The sequence below is a fragment of the Oncorhynchus mykiss genome, chromosome 2 (genome assembly GCF_057628025.1).
Source record: "Oncorhynchus mykiss isolate SJ-2025 chromosome 2, ASM5762802v1, whole genome shotgun sequence".
NCBI classification, from domain to species: Eukaryota; Metazoa; Chordata; class Actinopteri; order Salmoniformes; family Salmonidae; genus Oncorhynchus; species Oncorhynchus mykiss.
In genome coordinates, this window is record NC_143023.1 from 33,733,287 (window position 1) to 33,759,573 (window position 26,287).

Genomic DNA, 26,287 nt, shown 5'->3' on the forward strand with positions numbered 1-26,287 from the left:
CGATTCAGACAAGCAGAGGCAAGATGGTTCCTGGCAACATGAAATAGAGCATTTCCAGTAATGATCTCTACTGGTATTTTATTTACATAGTTACTGTGTGGCCCTGAAAGGCCTGGGTGCCGCTGGGAGAGGAGCGCTACAGATTAGCAGTGAAGTGAGCAACAGACGGAGAGAGGAGAGGGAGAGAGAGCTACAATATTGAAGATAACACTACAAATCTCTGGAATCACAGAGGAGCCACCAAAAAAAGACTGTGCAGTTTAATTGGGGCAAGTACTTTTGGAGTAGAACTAGATAGAGTGTGCAATTGGAGTAGCTGCACCAAGAGTGTGCAATATTAATACACTACCTTATAGTGTGTATATAGATATTTTTTAAACTGCAATGGTTGGGAAAAGTTATTTCAGTATGAGTAAAACTAGAACACTTATAGGCCCAGTGCAGTCAAAAACATGATTTCCCTGTGTTTTATATATATTTCCACCATATGAGGTTGGAATAATACTAGGAAATTGTGAAAATGATGATTAATGCCCTTTAGTGTAAGAGCTGTTTAAAAAGACCACCTGACATTTCTGCTTGTTTTGGTGGGATGGAGTCAATATGGAGTTAATACACCAAGAAATTGTTCATGCTAAGAAGCTAGTTTTGTTTCTTTTTGACCATTTTGATTGAAAACAGTCACATTAAGGTACTTAATTGTTACCCAGAAATGATTTGATATTGAGGTAAAAACGGCTGCATTTGGGCCTTTAAGTAACAGTGTAAGTAGATAGCCACTGATGAGGGAAAGTAGCTACTTATAGACAAACTAAATGGAAGATGTCAAAGTGAGATGTTCTGCGATTCTTTCGTTTTTATTTTATTTTATTTTTTTACCTGTGATGTTGTAGAAATAGTGAAAGCAGTTCAGGTTCAGACTACATGGCTCCTTCTCTGTGGTGTCTGGACATTGTCTCCCTTCTCCAGGTGACCGGATGGCGTAGGCTGTCCGTTTCCTGCTGTTGTTGTAGCTGCATGGCTGAAAGGTAGGCACACTTTCACGTCAACATGGAGGGATTGAGCAAAAAAGAGGGAGGGTTGTGCATTTTTCTTATAGCTTAAATGATATACAAGTCCATATTGCAGCAAGTGATAAGAATTCTACGTAGACTGATCACTGAGCTGGAACTTAAGCCCCTTTTCAATGGAGAGCCCTTGCCACTGTGATGTCCATATTTATTGAACATAAAAGTCGATTCAACTGTGTGAATTTGCGGGCTTCTGGATTATTTCCCAGTTCTTTCTCCATATTTAATTGTCCTAAATAAAAGTGGATTAAAATTCCATGTTCTGATTCCATGTTCATGCCATTCCCAATTCCCAGGGCTGCCAACTTTTCCATATCCTCTCTACTGGCATTCCTGGAATATGTCATGCTTAGGAATTGTGTGGAAAAACGTTGAGGATGCTTCTCAAATAGATTTTCCATCCTAACATTCCTTCCATTCCATGTACACAGTGTGAGAGTGGGAAAAACACTGCCTCTGGAATACCTCCATCGCTGTAATGTTTTATTCGTCATGAATAAAACATGGAACAAGTCCCACTGGTACCAACGCGACTCCATGTTGAGATTGGAATTGTGGGAAGTCAGCATGTCAAGCACTTAAAGAGAATGGGGTGTGATTAACAATGGCTGGTGCCCTTTCAGGAAAACAGCAGGTGACGTCAAAATAGTTCCATCGCTCTTTTACAACCAATGAAATGTGTCAGAGGGGGAGGAGTGGACAAAGGCAGTATCCCCTGTTACTGCGGTTAACTAGTGGACTACTGGATGCCTCACAAGTCCTCAACTGGCCGCTTCATTAAATGGTACCAGCAAAACACCAGTCTCAACGTCAACAGTGAAGAGGCAATTACGGAATGCTGGCCTTCTTAGGCCCTAAAGCAAGGATATGCATATTCTTGGTACCATTTCAAAGGAAACACTTTGAAGTTTGTGGAAATGTGAAAGGAATGTAGGAGAATATAACACATTAGATCTGGTAAAGATAATACAAATAAAAAAACTTTATTTTGTATTTTTTTGTACCATCATCTTAGAAATGCAAGAGAAAAGCCATAATGTATTATTCCAGCCCAGGTGCAATTTAGATGTTGGCCACTAGATGGCATCAGTGTTTGTGCAAATCCAATGATCCAATGAACCATTGCATTACTGTTCCAAATTTTGTATCAAGACTGCCTAAATGTGCCTAATTTGTTAGGCACATGTTCAAAATTGCGCACGCTCCTCAAACAATAGTTTGATATTCTTTCACTGAAATAGCTACTGTAAATTAGACAGTGCAGTTAGATTAACAAGAATTTAAGCTTTCAGATATGTCTATGTCCTGGAAATTGTCTTGTTACTTACAACCTCATGCTAATCGCATTAGCCTATGTTAGCTCAACCGTCCAGTGGACACCGATCCCGAATAAGTTTTAATCAGAACAACAGTTTTCAGCTGTGCTAACATAATTGTAAAATAGTTTTCTAATGATCAATTAGCCTTTTAAAATTATAAACTTGGATTAGCTAACACAACGTGCCATTGGAACACAGGAGTGATGGTTGCTGATAATGGGCCTCTGTTCGCCTATGTAGATATTCCATAAAGAATCTGTTGTTTCCAGCTACAATAGTCATTTACAACATTAACAATGTCTACACTGTATTTCTGATAAATTTGATGTTATTTTAATGGACAAAAATGTGGTTTAGTTTAAAAAAACAAGGACGTTTCTAAGTGACCCCAAACTTTTGTACGGTAGTGTATTTCTTTTTGATTCTTTTTCTGCTTCCGGGGTGGAAGAAATATCACACTGTGAAAGATTCACAATCCATTTATACTAAGACAAACAAACTCCTTATGTTAGGTTCCAGTCTCTTTCAAAAAGTGAGAAATGGGTACCACAGTTTAAATCCCAGGACTTCATATCACAGAATCAGTGGGTGAATTTAAAAAAACTATCCTACAGATCCAAGGTCAGTTCTTACCACAGAAATGTACTAGTGGTTCTTAGCAGGCTGCAGCGACTCCAGAGAGGCCAACAATTTTGTACACATCCAGGATACCTCTTACCACAGCCATCACATACACATCATACATACATGAATAAAGATGACTGGTCTCAGACCAGTTATTCTTACCAGGCTGCAGCGGTTCCAGCTGCTCCAGTCAGAGAGGACACAGTCCTCGGGGCAGGGCAGCCGGCTTCCCCGCGTCCCCAAGGGCATGTCCTCCGGGTCACACAGGTAGTCCTCCACCGACTCAGATGGACCGTCAATAGTGTTCAGCATACACCTACGGGATTGGCCCAGAGATATGTTCATATGACCTTACATAGTCAAAACGTTTTCCATTCAAATCAGCTGTCAATCAAATGCAATATATACAGCATATTTAAATGCATATGTTGAGGACCATGGATTTCTACTGTGTGTGACACAACGGTCTTCCTATGAGGGAGTAGAACATTGCTTGGGATGGTTTTATTTAGTGTAAAGTAGTGTGATGTAGTGAAATGGTATAGTACCTGACTTTGCGGGTCTGGACTCCCTCTCCACAGTTCTCCTTCAGGTCCAAGTTGCTGACCTTCCATACACTCCAGGGCTCAGCCACCCACACATACTGACTACAGTCACTAATACATGGCACAACCTCATACACCTGGGGGAAGGCACCAGGCAAGGGATTTGACATGAATGTGTCTATGGTTATTACCTCTGTTATCATTGAGTTTGTGTGACAAGAATAGCGTCAATGATATTACTGTGTTGAGGTGATTAAGATATTACCAGAGGTGTTTTGTTAGTGCTTAGGTCTATCCTTTTTTGATCCTACCTCGCTACATCTAGGAATGTTCTGTACAGTATTATGCAGAAAAATAGATATTCTGTATGTGGGACATTGTTGACAATATGAATTCATAATACTGAAAAGGGTCTTACCTGGGCCTATTGTGTTCATCCGTATCCCGTGTGCATTGTGGAATGAAAGTGGGATAGATTTAGTATAATTGGTATAAATGCAAATATTTGGTATAATTTGGTATAAATGCAAATATGGAACTGCCACAATCAAACATTTGATTAATGTGACATTGGAAATAAAAGCTTCCTTCTGTGGAGTCCCCTTAAGAGAATTCAAACACTGAGAAACAGATCAACATGGCTTGAAACGAATCCACTTCTCTGAATCTATTTCTATTCATATTGAAGGTAAAATATTTCACTTCTCAAATCAGGAATCAGCCAGCTCACAGAGGCATTAGTGTGGATAGATCCATTTATGGCATCCATTCCTCTGGCTCTCTATTCTACCCAGCAAAAGCAATTTGGCAATCTAGAGAGAAAGTAACGGAGAGTAATGCAAACTGAATATTTTCATAAATATTTAATTTGTTTCTCTCTCCTATGTGTTTGTAATAATGTGTTTCTAACACAAAAACGTTTTTATTTATCACAAACAGTGCCTGAAAAAAACAATATTTATATTAGGAAAAAATGGCATCCATATTAGGAAGTCCCTCAGCTGTCAGACAAAATTCTTACAAGTAAACATTAACTAATTTCTACATTAGACAGTCTTGTGAGTGTTTCTCGTGCTGTACCTGGTTGATGTGGTCCAGTTTGGGGCAGGGTCGCCCTCCGTTGTAGGGTTTCTCCCGGAGCCACTTGGAACGCACTTTGACCCCGCTACCACATGACTTGCTGCAGCGGGACCAGTTGGACCACTCGCTGAGCTTACAGTCTGACGGACAGGGGATGATGCATGCCTCCTCAATGTAGCCTGCATGGAGGAGAGAGAGAGTGGTGTGAGAAGGGCCAGGAAAAGACAGGGGCCCATAGAGGCCATCAGGAGCCCTTCCTTTCCAAGGTATAGCATCTATTTTGGTCGGATTGCGATAAGGTTATGACATACGATAAAACTTAATGGCATGTTCATGACATTTTCACGGAGGAATTAAAAGTACTGAGCAAAAAATAAAGTGTTACCCTTTATGTTTTTGTTTTCTATAATAAACAATAATATAATAATAAACTTGTGTGTCTTGGAAATATTGTATGTGCAACTTGGAGAAAATCCAAGGTTTTCCGTTATCACATGACCAGAAAACCGATACTAGCACCAACAACATGAGCAAATAATGACTCAACTGTTGATTCACAGAGACTGTCGCTTTTGTGCTAAAACAATAGAGCTACACTTCAGGGTCTCATATGAAGCTGTTATATGAAGTTGGAAAATACACTTGAGCAGTGGTTTGGGTCGACTGTAAGCTTTTTCATGTAATCTATGTTTCCTCAAGTGGCTGATAGGGTCATGACATGGTAACTGGGTCTGGCTGGCTTAAGCATCTTACTCTGCTTATTACTCCTGTTTATCTGGATCCCTACATCCCCAAGCCCTGATATCCTGTGTCTGTCTCGACAAAACACACAGAGGTCGCAGTCTAATTCACTGGAAGAGGTTATCCATGTGAACCACTGGCTACATTTCAGTGGAGAACAACACGTTCCTTCTCTATGCTTTCACGAGACAGTTGTTAATGAACTGGAATGTACAGTTTTTCCGTATACGTGTGAGGGCTGGGTCTGAACTGAAGCTTCAGGGTTGAAGGCCTGAGGCTGTACTATTGTATAACAGCATTTCCCTGTGGCCTCATCCAGATTTAATTGGAAAACATCTAAATCAACGAAGTGAACACACAAGGAGACTCAATGAAGTGTTTGTGCATGAAATTCACTTTTTTGACAACATTCTGTCTTCCTGAAGACTCTCTAGGTGCTGGAAGTGTGATTGATTGGAAGCCCTGGCTACTAATCTGCTACCATTGTCAGCAGTATTTAACCCTGGAATCCTGTTCAAACATAGGAGTGATGGGACAGACCACGTGACAGGAAGACAGGAAGACCACGTGACAGGAAGACCACGTGGTAGGGAAAGAAGCCTCTCCGATCCCAACAAGGGTGACCCTAGTGGCACAGTGACACGTCTTATTGTCATGTGACATTCCATACACTAGTGGAGGCTGGTGGGAGGAGCTATAGGAGGACAGGCTCATTGTAATGGCTGGAATGGATGAATGGAACGCTATCAAACACATCAAATCCACACGGAAACCACAGGTTTGAGTCCAGTCCATTTATTCCATTTCACAATGTAATTGGGACAATCTTTTAATGTTGCATACCTGTCTCATTAAACGCTTTCAATGTCTAATTTATAGTTGGTTAGAGCTATTGACATTTTAAAATATTGTAACATACACACTGTGTGATCTAGTGATGGTCCCTAACTAGCCCCTTACGGATAACGAATGTCAAACCAAATTGACCATGGGCATTACGATGGGTCACGTGCAGCTACGCGTTTCTGAGTTGATGATTACTTGGGTGCTGCCGGCTGTGGGCAGGATTGAAATAAACCCAACCCAAGGAAAACATACACGCTACCCTTCATTCCGTGACGTACCATTGTTTTCCTAATTATCTCTCAAATCTCAGTTTGGACGTGACTGACTGTATGTGCAAAATTATCCTACTTACACAAATTTTGACACTAGAACAAATGTTTCTGACTAATATCGATGCCACATAGGCTATTTTCTACCAAAGAAGTTGTTTATTGCCTTCAATTTCTCTTTAAGCCAGCCCAATGAACTGAAATCATCCCTTATGCCATGTAGTTCATGGACCCTCGCAAATGTGTTCATCCCCTATACATCTGCATTCAACCCCCTGCTACAGTTCTGTTCCTACAGTGCCAATTCCAATCAGTGGAATTAGAACCAGAGAAGGTCTATAAATGTCTGATTGCTACTACAGCTACAGTGTAAAGACAGTTTCAAACCAAAACACATTTTCATGTATAGTTGTCCGCTGTGTGTATATAGGGGTGTGGTAGAATGGGAGGATATGAAGTGGGAGAAACACTGCATATTGTATCACATTTCTTGAGGGATTCATAGAATGGATGTGTTGCTGTTTAATCAGAACTTTTCTGTTCCACAGCACAGCTTAGATTTAGCACAACCCATTGCGTTCACCAGATTTTTTTTGCTGCATCATTTCAGCAGTTTGGAAGTGCCCCAATCATCTTTTAATACCATGACAGCCCCTCTTCCTCCCACTACATTAGCTAACCCTAATCCTCAACAGCACTCTCCTGCTCATGTAGAGAAGTTCACTAGCCCTTACAAATATGTCGGCCCCCAATCGCCTCCAACTAAACCACATCACCACCACAACAACAATGCTAGAGGTTACTGGTCCTTACCAACATGTCAGCCTTACTACAAGCCTTCACCTGTAGCACAGATTCCCACAGTGACCTCACTCCCTCTTAACTACCCAATTCATGTCAAGCCAAGGCCAAGCCTCCCCCATAGTGTATAATCATAGAAAAGGGCATGGCCGAGTTACAAAGTACAGAATCCATACTAGGAACGTTGTCAAGGTGAGCCGTGAGGTCTGAGGAGGAGGAAGGTTCCTAATATGGATTCTGTACACATGGTCACTAGTCAGTATCCCAACCAACACCTCTTAACCCACCATGGAGACTTGAACAATTCACATGTGAAACGTTAACCCAAAAAGAATAGGGGAAAACTCCACAGACTCCAACAAATCAGCAGTAGATGATCTTGTTTCGTTAAAGCATCACCGCTTGACTCCAAAACTTTAAAAGGACTTTGTATGTCGTCGCGGTGAGCAACACAGCCTTTTAGCGTTAGTCCTCGCTTCTATTGATATCTGGTGAGAATAGAGATAACTACATTCGATGATCTCTATCACAGCCTGGGGAAATATGTCACTCTACACACAGTGATGGAGAGGACAGTGTTTCCTCTTATATTAATAGTAACCCAGATGATGGGAGGAAGACAGAGGGAGAGAGAGAGGGAGAGAGAGCAAGAGATATAGAGAGAGAGAAAAAGAGAAAGGGAGATGAACACTGTGACTGACCCAAACTTAAGGAAAGATTTGACTATGTACAGACTCAGTGAGCATAGCCTTGCTATTGAGAGGCCGCCGTGGGCAGACCTGGCTCTCCAGAGAAGACAGGCTATGTGCACACTGCTCACAAAATTAGGTGGAAACTGAGCTGCCCTTCCTAACCTTCTGCCAAATGTATGACCATATTAGAGACACATATTTCCCTCAGAGTACACAGATCTACAAAGAATTCGAAAAAACAAACCCGATTTTGATAAACTCCCATATCTAGATGAAATACCACAGTGTGCCATCACAGCAGCAAGATTTGTGACCTGTTGCCACGAGAAAAGGTCAACCAGTGAAGAACAAACACCACTGTAAATACAACCCACATTTATGCTTTAACCATTTGTACATCACTACAACACTGTATATATACATAATATGACATTTGCAATGTCTTTTTTTCTTTTGGAACTTCTGTGAGTGTAATGTTTAATGTTCATTTGTATTGTTTATTTCACTTTTGTATATTATCTACTTCACTAGCTTTGGCAATGTTAACACATGTTTCCTATGTGTAATCTCAGTTACAAAAACACATTATTCTAGAACACTATCAATAATTCCTTCCATAATAATATACAGTATACCTTGTCCCACAAACGTCCCAAAGTTGGGCTCCAGTCATACCCACTCCCAGGCTCTTACTAACTGAATCTCTGAGTCATAGCTTGGTCTCTGTTCAGAAACGCATGACACTGATGTGTTCATTTCTCCATCTCGCTCTGTGCTACTGCTTATATCAGTGCATGTCTTCAAAATTCAACTATTCTAAAAGCAATTTGTCTGCATGTGTCAAATTAGAGATGGTATCGAGTGTTCCTTTGCGCTTCATGTTTTAAGAACATGGAGATAAGAGCGATTCAGATAAGAAAAGTTCAGACAGGAATGTTAGAGAAACGAAATCATGTCAAATTCAGTTTTAAAAATAGTAATATTCATGAGAGTTCGAACTTTGAAAGTGGTGAAACAACTTCAATTCCTATACAGATATCGCAACGTTTTGTACACGCAGTGCTTACTGAATAACTGAAATCATCACTGGAGAGAAACCTAACAACCCAGTCGACCCACATCCCCGCCCTTGGCATCAAACCAAGCACTGTAGCTGTGATTTGGGGCAGATTTGGTGCTGGCAGTCATTATCAGAGATCAGGGGTCATGGTTAACGGAGCAACGCATGATGCCATTAGGTTGCACTCTCTCTGTGTGTGTGTATTAGTGTGTGAGTATTAGTGTGTGTGTATTAGTGTGTGAGGGACTCAGGAGGGATTACAGCTAGTCAACTTCCCCCTGGGGGGTACACACACACACACACAAACACACACACACCCAACAACTCCATCCCACCGTGGCTGTTGCATCGTGAGGTCTCCACCAGTCTGTTGTCCTGGTCGTAACACACCATGGCCTGGTAGCGGTAGCCCTGGCCACACTCCTTGATGTTCCCCTGGACCTTCATGCCCAGGAGGCTTTCCACCCGGTCTCCCCCGGCCAGGATGCAGTCGGACCAGTTGCCCACGGGCTGGGCATTGTACTTGTCACACGGGCAGTACTGGGTCTCGCTCAGAGGGTACATCTGGGTGTTCTTACACTTGTCCTTCTTCTTGCTTCTCCCTGCGGTGGAGAGAGGATAGGGGTTAGTAGGTAGGACGTTTGTGTTTGTGTGTGTCTGCCTGCCTGCCTGCCTTCCTGTCTGTCATGTGCAATTTTAAAGCTGAACTCCATCCTGTCACTAGGCATTAATATGCATCATTATGTTCTCATTGAGTAACATGTAAATATTCCACATCCAGATTAATTGGACTAGACCTCGTTAAAATTCTCAGGCTGCTCCCCAGAACAAGAGACTTGATCTAATAGTTGCTAACAGCATCTATGCTGCACTCGAGCAGGCTACATGCTACTTACCCTTCTCGCAAGGTCATAGCGTAAACTGAATTAGTCATGCTTCTTATAAGCTATAGAACTTCCTTAATGGACTGCCACTGTGCAGTCCATTCCTCAGTCTATTCCTCACCTACGAGTAACCTCTTCCTGGTTCGGACCCCCACACAGTCAGCTGTGCAGGACGAGAACTTGGACCAGTTGGTGAGCTGGCAATCGTCCTGGCATGGAAGCTGGCACCGCTGACTGATGGGGGGCATGGTGTTGGCAAACTTCAGACACTCTCCAATGTCTGCCTGCACTCCGTCCAGCTGGCGACAGGACACGGCTGTGGGGGGAAATCAAAGGCACAGTGTCCCTTACAGGGTTGGTGGCCATTTTGTCTGGGTCACAGAGATTTAGCAGGAATGGAGACATTGATTGGTTCGGTAGGGTTGCAGAAAAGGAGTGCTATGTAATACAGGGTGGTTGTCAGTTGAACACAGCCTCAGGCAGACAGTTTTTTTTATACTGCCAGTAACAACTCCAAAAGAAGAATTATGGTAAAATATAACTAACAATCAATACAGGTTCAATGTTAATATGTCAAATATGTTGTGTTTTGATTAAAAGGACATAACTGGAGATATTGCAATACGTGCTTTTCGTTACGCTGTAGACACTCGAGATAAGACTATTTTTCTACCCCCAAAGTAACCTACAAGCAGAGTTCTGCTCAAACTCACTCGGGCCTCTGTTGACTCTATACGTTTGGATTGCTGTAGCCTGTTGATATGTGTGGGGTTGTTTGTGGTGGCATGTGTGTTGACAGTGAGTGTGACTGGCGGTCAGGAGTGTTCCAGGTCCCTCCAGGTACACAGCAGTGAGGCGCTGTGATAAGCTGTGAGACGCCCCAGGGGTAAAGAGACACTGTGTCTCAGCATGTCTCAGAGAATGACAAGCAGTGACCTGGATTCTTTAGAGCCCAGGGATGTTAACGTCTACTATCACAGGCTATGAGAGTCAGCCCAACGCTACAGGAGGATTGTGGATGTCAGATCGTTTGCGTGAAGAAAAGGAAATTGTAATGTGTCTCTTTCCATTTATGCATATTAGCACTTCACAAGTGGCCATTTACAACATTGCCACTGATAATAGTTCTCCATAGAAGCTATACAACAATGGAATTATTACGTGACCTGAAAAAAAAACACTTTTACAATACTTTGTAGTACAGCTTCTTTTATCTACGGAAGGCGAGCCATTCCTGTACGCAAGTAAAAAGTAAGCTTCAATATGCTGTCATATGGTGTTTGCTTACAATTGAAACATATTTACAGGTTGTAGTCCTCCAGAGGGGGAATGTAGCAGCTCTCCCAAATGGAGCTGTGATTAAAGCTGCATGAAAAGAGCCTAAGGTACCTGGGTACTAAGAAACACCAACTGTCTCAAGCAAGGTGGATGCCTAGTCATGAACACATTGACATCCTAAATTCACTGAGGGATGACAAAATGGTGTCCTCAGTGCTGTGGGGAGTGTCAACCCCAGTTCACGTCTTCGTCTAAAGGGGGGGATTTGACAAGTGGTTCAAGAAGCACAATTTGCCTCTCCTAACCTTGCCAAATCCATCTCTTTTCTCCTGGCTGAGATTCAGAGGCCACAAAGAATGTCAATTTCATTGTGGATGTTTAAATTGGATAGAAGAGAAAGTAATAGAAGGGGATTTGTGAAGGGAAAAAGAGATGGTTAAAGGATGTCATTTCACCTCTTGTTTGAAGACCTGGTCCACATGTCTCCTGAGCCCCTGGGCTGTCCTCCCTGATGTTCCATGGCACCAATTGACACCTTCTCCATTTGTGTGACTTCCACCTGCAACAGAGGAAGTATTGTGATGATGATGATGATGATGATGATTGTGATAATGATAGTGATGTTGAACGTGATTATGATCATCAAGTCAATGTCAACATAATCATTCAAATCATCATATTCAACATTAACATTATCAGCAGACAGTAGAGGTAATTAGTTTATAATACCAATACACTTTACGAGTAAGAGTTGCTAATGATAGTAGCAATAGTATCACCATTGGTGTAATCATGTCCATGTACAGTGACTTCCGAAGGTATTCATACCCCTTGACTTATGTGTTACATCCTGAATTCAGAATAGAGTAAATCTATTTTTTCTCTCACACATCTGCACACAATACCCCATAATGACAAAGTGAAAAAATATTTGTAGATATTTTTGAACATTTATTGAAAATGAAATGACAGAAATACAGTATCTCATTGACATAAGTATTCACACCCCAATACATGTCCGAATCACCTTAGGAAGCGATTACAGCTGTGAGTTTTTCTGGGTAAGTCTCTAAGAGCTTTGGACACCTGGATTGTACAATATTTGCACATTATTCTTTTTTTAAATATCCAAGCTCTGTCAAGTTTGTTGTTGATCATTGCTAGACAACAATTTTCAAGTCTTGCCATAGATTTTCTAGCCAATTTAAGTCAAAACTGTAATTTGGCCACCAAGGAGCATTCCATGTTGTCTTGGTAAGTGTATATTTGACCTTGTGTTTTAGGTTAATGTCTTCATGCTGGGTCCATGCAACTTATTATGTGAGTTGTTAAGCACGTTTTTACTCATGAACTTATTTAGGCTTGCCATAACAAAGGGGTTGAATACATTTTAGCTTTTCATTTTTTATTAATTTGTAAAAATGTCTAAAAACATAATTCCACGTTGACGTTATGGGGTATCGTGTGTAGATCAGTGACGCACAGTCTAAATGTAATCCATTTTCAAATTCAGGCTGTAAAACAGCAAATACGTTCTGAAGGCACTGTATACAGTGCCTTGTGAAAGTATTCGGCCCCCTTGAACTTTGCGACCTTTTGCCACATTTCAGGCTTCAAACATAAAGATAGAAAACTGTATTTTTTTGTGAAGAATCAACAACAAGTGGGACACAATCATGAAGTGGAACGACATTTATTGGATATTTCAAACTTTTTTAACAAATCAAAAACTGAAAAATTGGGCGTGCAAAATTATTCAGCCCCTTTACTTTCAGTGCAGCAAACTCTCTCCAGAAGTTCAGTGAGGATCTCTGAATGATCCAATGTTGACCTAAATGACAAATGATGATAAATACAATCCACCTGTGTGTAATCAAGTCTCCGTATAAATGCACCTGCACTGTGATAGTCTCAGAGGTCCGTTAAAAGCGCAGAAAGCATCATGAAGAACAAGGAACACACCAGGCAGGTCCGAGATACTGTTGTGAAGAAGTTTAAAGCCGGATTTGGATACAAAAAGATTTCCCAAGCTTTAAACATCCCAAGGAGCACTGTGCAAGCGATAATATTGAAATGGAAGGAGTATCAGACCACTGCAAATCTACCAAGACCTGGCCGTCCCTCTAAACTTTCAGCTCATACAAGGAGAAGACTGATCAGAGATGCAGCCAAGAGGCCCATGATCACTCTGGATGAACTACAGAGATCTACAGCTGAGGTGGGAGACTCTGTCCATAGGACAACAATCAGTCGTATATTGCACAATTCTGGCCTTTATGGAAGAGTGGCAAGAAGAAAGCCATTTCTTAAAGATATCCATAAAAAGTGTCATTTAAAGTTTGCCACAAGCCACCTGGGAGACACACCAAACATGTGGAAGAAGGTGCTCTGGTCAGATGAAACCAAAATTGAACTTTTTGGCAACAATGCAAAACGTTATGTTTGGCGTAAAAGCAACACAGCTGAACACACCATCCCCACTGTCAAACATGGTGGTGGCAGCATCATGGTTTGGGCCTGCTTTTCTTCAGCAGGGACAGGGAAGATGGTTAAAATTGATGGGAAGATGGATGGAGCCAAATACAGGACCATTCTGGAAGAAAACCTGATGGAGTCTGCAAAAGACCTGAGACTGGGACGGAGATTTGTCTTCCAACAAGACAATGATCCAAAACATAAAGCAAAATCTACAATGGAATGGTTCAAAAATAAACATATCCAGGTGTTAGAATGGCCAAGTCAAAGTCCAGACCTGAATCCAATCGAGAATCTGTGGAAAGAACTGAAAACTGCTGTTCACAAATGCTCTCCATCCAACCTCACTGAGCTCGAGCTGTTTTGCAAGGAGGAATGGTAAAAAATGTCAGTCTCTCGATGTGCAAAACTGATAGAGACATACCCCAAGCGACTTACAGCTGTAATCGCAGCAAAAGGTGGCGCTACAAAGTATTAACTTAAGGGGGCTGAATAATTTTGCACGCCCAATTTTTCAGTTTTTGATTTGTTAAAAAAGTTTGAAATATCCAATAAATGTCGTTCCACTTCATGATTGTGTCCCACTTGTTGTTGATTCTTCACAAAAAAATACAGTTTTATATCTTTATGTTTGAAGCCTGAAATGTGGCAAAAGGTCGCAAAGTTCAAGGGGGCCGAATACTTTCGCAAGGCACTGTAACTGTCAGTACTCTTGTTACTGTGCTGTACCTGTAACCAGGGCAGACTTTAGGAGCCTCGCAGTCCTTCTCCTCCTCCAGCACCTCAGGACAGTCTTGGCCCCCGTTGGCTGGCAGCTGGAGGATGACGCGGTTTCTTGACTGCTTCGTCTTCTGAATGTTACCAGCTGACAAAGCAAACGGAGTACATGGAGCATTACTTTAATTCTATATGATAATTAGATTTTCAAACACCGAAAATGTGTCACAGTCCCCAAACCTGTCTGGCTCACTGTTGGACTGTCTGCCACAGTGTAGAGCTAGAGCTAGGTCACAAGGTTATGTGACCCTCCCCCTCACTGGGGCGCTAGATAGAACTTTGTGGACTAACGCAGATCTATGAAAAAAATATCTATGTTCTTTCACAGAGAACACGCTTCATTTGGGAAGCCCATTTGATTGTGAGATAAATTTGGGTCGTGGGATCACAATTCTTGCCTTTTCTAAGATCTCTGCCAAGCAGGGAAGAACAATCTACCCAGGACCTACTGCACATGCAACAACACATGCACGAGGGGGAACTCCTCATAAACACTACCCTGTCACCGGCAGTTTTCTAAATACATTAGGACGTCATCCTTTTACTATATTGTCAGAAGCATCATCAGACCTTGGTAGTAGCCTATTTCATATCTCTCTTTCGATGCATTTCTCTGGAAACCAAGCAGACGCCTGAGAAACATGGATAAATGTCTAATTCTGATGTGAGACTGTGAGAGCTGGTAGCTTTTATGAGCTCGAGAAATGTAGCAAACTTTCCCCCACCTTTTAGATAAGAAAATATCCGTCTACCATTCTGCCATGTCAACCATCCATCCAAATCAAATAATTCCATGTGTCCGTCTTTGTCAACCCAAACGTTCACTCACGTAGCCTATTCCATGATATGGGATAATCCAAAGAGCAACACAGCAGCTGTTGATTGCCAGGAATCATCAGTCAACACGTAGCCTTTGCTATATATAATCAACACACCATTTTCAAAGACTATGGTATTTGATGCAAACACACAAAAATACTTTTGCATTTGATTCAATCACATCACATTGTCTCGTTCGTTCAAGGAAGGCAATTTGGCCCTGGCTTTCAAACAAAATATTCAATTTCGCTGTCATTACAGAACGTAGATTATTTTCGTAGATATGCGTTAGTCCACAAAGTTCTATCTAGTGCCCCAGTGAGGGGGAGGGTCGCATAACCTTGTGACCTAGCTCTAGCTCTAGCTCTACTTCACTCTCCCTGATTGAGAGAGGCGTACACTGTGGCAGACAGTCCAACAGTGAGCCAGACAGGTTTAGGCACTTTGACAAATTTCAGAAATTTGCCGTTGTTCCTCTTTAAATTACTTTGAGACATTCCATGTCAAACTGACATATCCAGGGCAGAGTGGGCGAATGTTGACTGCTTTATGGTTGCAGCAAAATCAACATAGTCGTCAAGTTCAAATCTAATGATGAAGCAACGTGAAGAAGACGGATGCTTTCCCCACGATCAGCGGTATTCCCAATAGACACACCCGTTGAATAAATACAATAAAGAACTATAACGTTCTGCCAGAGCTCTGACTATGGACCGGTGATTCTCAATCCTGGTCATGGCGACCCGAAGGGCTGCACATTGTTGTTTTTGCCCTAGCACTACACACCTGATTCAAATCATCAACTCATAATCAGGCTTGGATGAATTGAATCCGGTGTGTCGTGCTAGGGCAAAAACAACAATGTGCACCCCAGGACCAGGGTTTGAGAGCCACTGATCTAGACTGATTAAGATGTAGTTTTATGGTCCAGGACTGGCAAATCATATTATATGAGTGCATTACAGGCTCTGTGTATCCCTGACCTTTAGTTTCAACCAGTGTGGGTAGGAGGCAGGTCATCCTATACAGCAGGAGAACATCAGCACTACTATCAAAATATACAACTGCGACTGTGTGTGTGGCGAGGGCCAAAGATTTATGCTCTCATGCCAAATAAAGAGGTCATCGAAATCTGAACGATGATGATTTCATCCCATAAATCAACGTAATGTATTCAACAATGTCCTCCAGCTGTGGCCATGGCTGTCTGACAAAGGTGACCTGGTCTGAAGGCGTTTTTATTACAGCATGAAAACAACAACAACAACAACAACCACAACATGACACCCTGTCACTTGTAGCCACAGGCTAGTATGTTTTCTGGGTTGCACTAAATTAGGTAATCTTAAGGCCCGTCTACATGCCAATCTGTCAAATGAAATATCTGTAATGAAACGAGAGGAATACAATTTAAGGAAACTGTAATGAGTTGTTTACATTGCATGCATCACCTAATTGGTGGCAGTTTCCTTATTCGTCCCAGTTTTACATTGGTTCATAATATAAATGATCTCCAAATGATGCTTCATGATAACAGCTGACATGCATAATATTCACCCGAGCAGTTGGATAAGCAAGACATTCCTTTTAGGAGAGCATTTTTGGTCCATAGTTCTTAGTTCCCAAGAGACTTACAATGAACAGGTACAGATGTATGATATTAATTTGAGCCAGTTATCTACAGCAGGAAAATATTCCTGCAGCAACAGAAAATGTGAATTATTATTATGTGAAATATAATTAGTAGACATTTTTTGTAGGGGTCGATATGTTTTTCGTAATGGAAAATGAAGTCTGAAATTTCAGTGGAAATTATAAACTAAAATTATAAGCCTTTTTAAGCCTCAAATACACTGCATAGCAGGTAAGTTATCCTGCAACAGGGCGATCAAATTAAGATCCTACATCTGTAGGGTTGTTATTTGTGTGCATGTCTTTGCACAGTAGCTTGAATTCTTCTTTCATACCTGCATCACAGGTGGGAGAGCACTGGGACCAGTCGCTGAAGGGGGTGACGATGCAGTCCCTCTTACAGGGCATTCGACACGGTCGCACTGTACCTGGACGAGGACTCTCAGGACATCTACATGGTAAACATACACACACTACTGGTAACACATGCAAACATATAGCTGGTAACACACAGACGCAGGCTTCTCACTTTGGCTGCAGGAATTCAAATTCCTAATCCGATTGGCCAAGAGCCATGGAGCTATCGAGGGACAGTGGTAGATTCTTGGCTTAGAAGATAGTCCTCTCAGAAAGTACGGTAGCCTGCTTGGCTTCCTACTATGTAATTTTTTGTTGTTGTAAAACCACTTGGCTTTTACAGAGAGAAATCCAGTGTTTCTGAAGCACAAACTAGGACAACAGGAAGCAACTGTCTGTTAGGAAGTCCTATGTCTTATGTCCATGTCAATCGATACCACTGACAGATGAGGAAAGAGAAGATCATGTCATGTCTTATGTGGGGGCAATGTGAACATTACCTACAGTCTACGGCTTTGGCAGCCTTTCTTAATATTCATTCATTTTCAATGGAGAATCTGCATTTAATTCCTCCAGGCTAGATTCAGTTCACTATAGATAAGACCCTCCATTGATTCTATTACTGGACGATAATCCGTTAGATCGCTGGGATTGTGATTGGAGCCGGTCTTCATATTTAACGGACAAAGGGTTATATGTAATCTTCAGCCTATAGTTATAAGTACCTCTGATCCCCAGTGAATGGCCACTGGATGAAGATAAACAGGGGGAAATTGTCCGTCTACATCAAGTAATCTGATTTTTCGGAACATGGGCTCTCCTGGGGCTTTTTAAGTGATGTTCCGGCTCTATTTCCTCATCCTATTGCTGAGATAGCATAGATAGCCTAGCTAGCGCTGATCATCTGGCTCAGGTTCACACACTGGGAGTAGGAGCAGTCTTCTCCTGGGGTTGCTCCACTCGTTAGCGCCGTGTCGTCAGGGGAGAAATAGGGCGCCTCAGGGTGCCTCACACGCACAATGTAATAGTGCAGCAGGCAGCCATGCGAAGAGAGGAGAGATTTATGTTTAATACCAATAGAGAGGGAGCTAAATCCCTCTTTAGTGAGACAAATCCTCTGGCACGTTCGTACACTGTTTCTACACTCCAAAGCAGTGCTCGGGGATGGAGAATAGAGAGCTGCTGCTGCTGCTGATGATGATGATGATAAATATGGGTCAGGCTTGGATCAAATCAGTTTCCTATTTCCTCTTTAGGTTTAAAGAGTTTACACGAATGAACTGCATCAGCAACAGGCGCAAAGGTCATGGGAACCTGTTTAAGGACAAGCTACTTCAGAAGACTTCAAAAGAGAAGCCTACAGGTAGCAATCATCTAGGGAAAACAATAGAAGATGAGACACGACAACATGACCCAGATTGAGCTTTTGAGCTGAGCATTAAGCACCTCACTACACCTCACAGGACTAATGCTGGATGCCCTCCGGCAGACAGAGGCATCCCTACCGTTCCTTTTCAGTTTTAACGACGTTCCAGACGAAACACAGCAAAATACGAGACACAGCAACATGACCCAGATTGAGTGGTTGACCCGAGCACTTAACTACCTCACATGACTAATGCTTAACTAATGCTTAACTAATGCTTAACTAATGTTTAACTAATGCTTAACTAATGCTTAACTAATGTTTAACTAATGCTGAACTAATGTTTAACTAATGCTCCAGCAGACAGAAACATTCCTACTGTTCCCTGTTACTTCAATTGTATTTTAGGCCAGGTGTACTGATAGGTATTACGCGAATTTGGAGGCTAAAAATGTAATTACATTCTCATTGGAAAAAAAACACAGGCCGTGTTCATTGCCAGAACACAATACCGACGCCACAGAAAACTTCACCGCTATTGAAGCATGCAGACTTTTCGACTAGACATTAGATTATCCAATTAAAGCAGCCTCTGGTTTTCGCCGACTTGTTTTCCCTGCTAGTGTTATCACGTCTTAATGATCTTTCAATGTAATGATTTGTAGTGAGGCAAGAAACGCAACGTTTACTCTTGAGTCTGTCCCACAGCACATCATTAATAAGAGTCTGCTAGGGTAATGTTTTTTTGTTCTGCTATTTCCTATTATCGCTTCAATAATCTGTTCGGCAAGAGATTCTTCCAGATGAGCACACTGTGTGGTTGAACAGACAGTGAAGAAACGTCGCAACCCACAACATTTTGAGAGACTGCAAAAGCACACACAGCCTGGCACAAAACGATAAGCACTAATTAAATTCATTATTAACAAGTACAACAGCAAATCAAACACATTTTTGTTTAATATTCGGGGAGAAAACAGCTCCGGCTTTGCGTACGTTTCTTTGGCCTCTGTCTCGACAGCTTTCAACCATCCGTCACTGTCATCCACAGTGACTAAACGCAGTTGTCGTTAGGACACATCCATGTACTTGACTATGACTGTCAAACACTATCACAATTATTCATCCCAACTCCTTTTCCGACAGTCCACGTAAGCATCAGTGCAATCACACAAACGCATCGGGCGTCAATCCCCATGCAAATTGTCACAATCAATAAACCAAGATGTTTTAGTTCCAAATCCCACTGCAGTACTCTGTATATAGACGGATAGAAGAGTATGCCTGAGGGAGTGACATATTTGTCTCGGAGAGACTCTCTTCTCTATTGGGCTTTGACAGTGTGTGTGGTGACACTGTGTGAGGTTCACTGCCTCGGGGTGTGTGAAGATAGCTCTGAGCCCTCTGTGAGTGAGCTGGAGCACATCTGCATACACACCAGCGAGGCAGACGTGTGTACTTGGCAGGTAGGTTTGATTAGCGCTCCCCCAGGGCCTCTGCCAGGTTCCTGGGGGAGCGCTAATCAAACCTACCTGCCAAGTAGGATGGTGGGAAGAGAAGACACAGGTGGAAAAATAACAACTAGAGACCATGTCAAGTCACAATGCAGCACACTGAGTGCAGGCAGGGTGAAACCACCTCGACACTTAAGCTAGATAGCTGGTGGGCTTAGCGGTTCAGTTTCGAGATGAGTCCACACCATCTCTCCCAAGCACATGGAAAAGATGGGCACCAATTGGACATCGACGCACCTTGACATAAGACCACTTTTGAAGTCTTACAATGACGGACAAATATTGATTTTAGAATTAACTATCCCTTCACAACAAAGGACTTATAGACAAGGCACTGAGAGAAGGCACTTTTGGAGCTTTGCCAGCTTTAGCAGTCTTAACCTAATCCACCATGACAGGGGAAAGCCTCTTTAAGAGCAACAGTGGCTTGAAAGAATGCAAAACATGCAAGAAAGTTATTTCATAACAAAGGCAAAATACAGTGGCCTTAAAAGGATATGGACTCCATAGTAAAGCCTATAATGGCCCAGCACCTTGGACTGGGAGGTTGTATCCTGCCAGGTGAAAATGACTTCAGGACCTTGGATAGCAGATCCGTAAACTGTAGACTTACGGTTAAGGTTTCTGGATCTTAAATACAGCAGGTGAATTAGTTAAATAAACATGACATCCCACCTAGATAAGTCTAGCAGAGCAAATCAGCACCCCATGCAAGAGCACAACTTTAGGCTAAATGTAAAGTAAACTTATCGATGCATTTTGTCAGGCTGCGGTGTTATGTTCTGCACTGCAAACCATAGACATCCTGCATCTCTCATCTTGTGGTGATTTAATTGCCTTAAAGAATCAAAGCCACTTAATTACTGTCATTATCATCAGTGGGAAATTACACAGGCCTAAATGAACAGGGTTAATTAGCCTGTTTGGGACGGCATATATATTTATTTATCTGGGATTGGCTGTGGAGTAGAGATAGGGCTTGAGAGCTGCTCTTCCTACTGTATGACTTCTTGTCATACCTTTCTAACTCTCTTTCTAACTCTCTCTCTCTCTTTCTAACTCACTTTCTAACTCTCTCTCTTTCTAACTCTCTCTCTCTTTCTAACTCTCTCTCTCTCTCTTTGTAACTCACTTTCTAATTCTCTCCCTCTCTTTCTAACTCTCTCTCTCTCTCTCTCTCTCTCTCTCTCTCTCTCTCTTTCTAACTCACTTTCTAACTCTCTTTCTCTCTTTCTAACTCTCTCTCTCTCTTTCTAACTCTCTCTCCCTTTCTAACTCTCTCGCTCTTTCTAACTCACTTTCTAACTCTCTTTCTCTCTTTCTAACTCTCTCTCTTTCTAACTCTCTCTCTTTCTAACTCTCTCTCTCTCTCTCGCTCTCTCTCTTTCTAACTCTCTCTCTCTCTTTCTAACTCTCTCTCTGCAACTCACTTTCTAACTCTCTCTCTCTTTCTAACTCTCTCTCTCTCTTTCTAACTCTCTCTCTCTCTTTCTAACTCACTTTCTAACTCTCTCTCTCTCTCTCTCTTTCTAACTCTCTCTCTCTCTCTTTCTAACTCTCTCTCTCTCTCTTTGTAACTCACTTTCTAACTCTCTCTCTCTTTCTAACTCTCTCTCTCTCTCTTTCTAACTCTCTCTCTCTCTTTCTAACTCTCTCTCTCTTTGTAACTCACTTTCTAACTCTCTCTCTCTCTCTTTCTAACTCTCGCTCTCTGTAACTCACTTTCTAACTCTCTCTCTCTCTTTCTAACTCTCTATCTCTCTCTCTCTCTCTCTTTCTAACTCTCTCTCTCTCTTTCTAACTCACTTTCTAACTCTCTCTCTAACTCTCTCTCTCTCTTTCTAACTCTCTCTCTCTCTCTCTCTCTTTCTAACTCTCTCTCTCTCTCTTTCTAACTCTCTCTCTCTCTTTGTAACTCACTTTCTAACTCTCTCTCTCTTTCTAACTCTCTCTCTCTCTTTCTAACTCTCTCTCTCTGTAACTGACTTTCTAACTCTCTCTCTCTCTCTTTCTAACTCTCTCTCTCTTTCTAACTCTCTCTCTCTCTGTAACTCACTTTCTAACTCTCTCTCTTTCTATCTCTCTCTCTCTCTCTCTTTCGAACTCACTTTCTAACTCTCCCTCTCTCTTTCTAACTCTCTCTCTCTCTTTGTAACTCACTTTCTAACTCTCTCTCTCTCTCTTTCTAACTCTCTCTCTCTCTTTCTAACTCTCTCTCTGTAACTCACTTTCTAACTCTCTCTCTCTTTCTATCTCTCTCTCTCTCTTTCTAACTCACTTTCTAACTCTCTCTCTAACTCTCTCTCTTTCTAACTCTCTCTCTCTCTTTCTCTTTCTAACTCCCTCTCTCTCTCTTTCTAACTCTCTCTCTCTCTTTCTAACTCTCTCTCTCTTTCTCTAACTCTCTCTCTCTCTTTCTAACTCTCTCTCTCTCTTTCTAACTCGCTCTCTCTCTCTCTCTCTCTCTCTCTCTCTCTCTCTCGCTCTCTCACAGACTCATGCACACGTACACACCTAGGGCCTAAATGTTCTTACTTCTTGGGTGGCACCTGTCCCACGTTGACCCGGACACAGATGACCTTGCGTGTCTGCATGCCCCGGGAGCAGGGGCCCTGCCCACTGCTGTTGGGGCCGGCAGCAGACCTGGGGCCAGTGGTGGTGTTGAGGGCTGAGGCTGAGGGGTCTTCAGTACAGGGGCCCCAGGGGCCAGTCTGCCAGTGGTACACCGTACATGCATGCTCGTTGCAGTTACGCACCTCCTGCAGGGAACTGCTGTTGGGGCACATGCCACCACCTAGGAACATGCACCCACACACGCACACACACAAACAAATGCACACACATAGAAAGGGCGAGCTGATGAGTTACTTTATAGAGGTTTGGCATCGTGCACAATGACAGTGCAACATATAAAAAGCAATAAGTTGAAATTCTCTACCACACCACACACATATACAGGGTAGTCCCAATGTCATCAGTCAGGGAGGCTCTGGCTTATACATGAAGCCCTTACAAAATGACAGATTCTGCCATAACAAAGTCTGAAAGATTCAGCCAATTATTGATAGTGACAGTCCATGATGAGGTTGAAAGGCTTGACCTCCCCCGGTGATTGACAATGCATTTTAATCCTCCAGCCCACTTTGAGGCTCAGACGATTCATCTCCTCCTACTGCCAGTTGCAAGTCTGATTACCAACCCACTTCTCCACCTCTGTTGGATTTACATCCAACACATCCAACATCACCCTGTCCCTTCCTCACCTCTCTCTCTGTCTCTCACTCGCTCTCTCTCATGCGCGCTCTCTCTCTCTCTCTTCTGTCTGTCAGTCACTCTCTGTCGGTCTCTCTCATCTCTGCTCAGTGGAGGCAGGTGGGTCGATTCAGAGCCCTTAGTGCTTCAGAGTAATTGCAGACACTTACAGGTTTGGGCAGTGATGAACGGGCATTGTGGGACTGTAAGTCCTCCACACCTGCAACATCCTGAGATGAAAGCCAACCTGTTCCATAATGAGCAGCAGTGGTGTTGTTCACAGGCCGGTCAATGTGGAATGCCAACTCAGACTAATCTAAACCTGATGGCAAATGAACAGACCTCCTCCTCCTTCCTTTCTGCTGACTGCTACCTGCTTACATCGCTGACGAACCATGTCGGTTTGCTGGATCTGCCAATAGTGTAAACTAACCAGACAAATAAGCTACATATGGTGCCCAGACTGACCTAGAAAAGTGGTTTGGTTGGGCAGCGGTAAAGGTCTATGTCGATTCTACAGGGAGTTGTAGTGGATGATTTATGAATGGTGAAGCAACTTGGGTCCAGTCTCAATGTGACAAGTGGGATCGCTTTAATGCTACTCAAAGGATGCGGCTCATGGAATAGGGGTTCATTCATGTTTGCGGTATGAATTTCATCACTTTTCTGACTTATTCATACAATGTACTCGGAAAGACATCCATAATGTATCGGGTGTCTGAGCTTGCGCGGTTACATTTAGTATGCGGCTTATGACATACTGGAGCTTGGGATCACCTAACAGACGGCACACTTGTCTGCTAAAATATCTAGCTTTTGGGAGGTATTCTTCGACAGTAAAAGACACAAAAAATATTGAAGTAGCATACATAATGATGTGAAGACTTTCCACATCGGTGGGGAAGAACACCAATCAGAAAAACTTTAAAGGGCCAATACGCAGTTTCTGTATCCATTTTTGGACTTATAAATGAATAATATCTACCTACTAGAGGAATATAACTTTAAAAAATGCCTACTTATTTTAACTGTCGTACCCCGTCAGAACCTAAATTATAATCGTGTTTTACTCCAATGTTTGTAAACAAAGTAAATGTAAACAAAACACTCTACACCCTCAAAACAGGTTTAAACCCACCATTTTGATATAATGGATAATCAGTCCTTGCATCCATAGCTCTGTCTATACATTTTTAGAGTGGTTGCATTTCTCCAGCCTCATCCTGCAGCGTTTTACTGAAACAGTGACGGGGAGGACACTTTTTTATTGTTTCAACAATGAGTTGCCCCTTTAAATCATCTACCCATCTCTCTACGCTAACAATATCTACTACTCATCACCTGCTACTACTACTACTACTGTTACTACTACTGCTACTACTACTACTACTACTACTACTACTACTACTACTACTACTACTACTACTGTTACTACTACTACTACTACTACTACTACTACTACTACTACTACTACTACTACTACTACTACTACTACTACTACTACCACTACCAGTACTATTACTAATTTTAAAGATAAAAAATAGAATGTACCAAAAAGCTTTGGAAACTTTGGCACCCTTGAAAGACCTTTGGAAAACATTGATATTGAATGTTAAGATTCTCACATCAAGATATGAGAATGTGTAAATACATTTGAAGAATTAGTTATACTTACTTACTGTACAACAACAACAAAACTTAACGCAACTACGTATTTCACTAGATCTAGTGCTACGAGGACTTTAAATCAAACCTATGGTGCCCAAAGGCTGTCGAGTTATACAATTGAAGTCAGAGTTTACATACATCTTAGCCAAATATATTTAATCTCAGTTTTTCACAATTCCTGACATTTAATCCTAGTAAAAATTATTCCCTGTTTTAGGTCAGTTAGGATCACCACTTGATTGTAAGAATGTGAAATGTCAGAATAATAGTAGAGAGAATTCTTTATTTCAGCTTTTATTTCTTTCATCACATTCCCATTGGGTCACAAGTTTACATACACTCAATTAGTATTTGGTAGCATTGCCTTTAAATTGTTTAACTTGTGTCAAACGTATTGGGTAGCCTTCCACAAGCTTCCCACAATAAGTTGAGTGAATTTTGGCCCATTTCTCCTGACAGAGCTAGTGTAAATGAGTCAGGTTTTTAGGCCTCCTTGCTTGCACACGCTTTTTAAGTTCTGCCCACACATTTTCTATAGGTTTGAGGTCAGGGCTTTGTGATGGCCACTCCAATACCTTGACTTTGTTGTCCTTAAGGCATTTTGCCACAACATTGGAAGTGTGCTTGGGGTCATTGTCCATTTGGAAAACCCATTTGTGACCAATTTTTAACTTCCTGACTGATGTCTTGAGATGTTGCTTCAATATATCCACATCAGTTTTCTTCCTTATGATGCCATCTATTTTGTGAAGTGCACCAGTCCCTCCTGCAGCAAAGCACCCCCACAACATGATGTTGCCACCCCCGGGCTTCACGGTTGGTATGGTGTCCTTCGGCTTGTAAGCCTCCCCCTTTTTCCTCCGAACATAATGATGGTCATTATGGCCAAACAGTTCTTGCTTCATCAGACCAGAGGACATTTCTCCAAAAAGTACGATCTTTGTCCCCATGTGTAGTTGCAAACTGTAGTCTGGCTTTTTATGGCGGTTTTGAAGCAGTGGCTTCTTCCTTGCTGAGCGGCCATTCAGGTTATATCGATATAGGACTCCTTTTACTGTGGATATAGATACTTTTGTACATGTTTCCTACAGCATCTTCACAAGGTCCTTTGCTGTTGTTCTGTGATTGATTTGCACTTTTCGCACCAAAGTACGTTAATCTCTAGGAGACAGAACGCATCTCCGTCCTGAGCGGTATGATGGCTGCGGGGTTCCATGG

The 26,287-nt window shown here is 42.1% G+C and overlaps 1 protein-coding gene across 1 annotated transcript in view; it reads right to left on the minus strand.

Moving 5' to 3' along the window:
* Positions 1 to 26,287, minus strand: part of LOC110534798 (thrombospondin type-1 domain-containing protein 7A) — a 102,685-nt gene that overhangs the window by 13,289 nt on the left and 63,109 nt on the right. Inside the window, exons 9-19 of the mRNA XM_090198003.1 lie at positions 22,685 to 22,943; positions 17,248 to 17,363; positions 14,414 to 14,549; positions 11,665 to 11,768; positions 10,053 to 10,247; positions 9,383 to 9,649; positions 4,639 to 4,817; positions 3,977 to 3,982; positions 3,562 to 3,695; positions 3,176 to 3,329; positions 880 to 1,021 (exon numbers count right to left, since the gene is read on the minus strand). Coding sequence (XP_090054129.1) covers positions 880 to 1,021; positions 3,176 to 3,329; positions 3,562 to 3,695; positions 3,977 to 3,982; positions 4,639 to 4,817; positions 9,383 to 9,649; positions 10,053 to 10,247; positions 11,665 to 11,768; positions 14,414 to 14,549; positions 17,248 to 17,363; positions 22,685 to 22,943 — 1,692 coding nt within the window. The remainder of the gene's footprint in view (positions 1 to 879; positions 1,022 to 3,175; positions 3,330 to 3,561; positions 3,696 to 3,976; positions 3,983 to 4,638; positions 4,818 to 9,382; positions 9,650 to 10,052; positions 10,248 to 11,664; positions 11,769 to 14,413; positions 14,550 to 17,247; positions 17,364 to 22,684; positions 22,944 to 26,287) is intronic.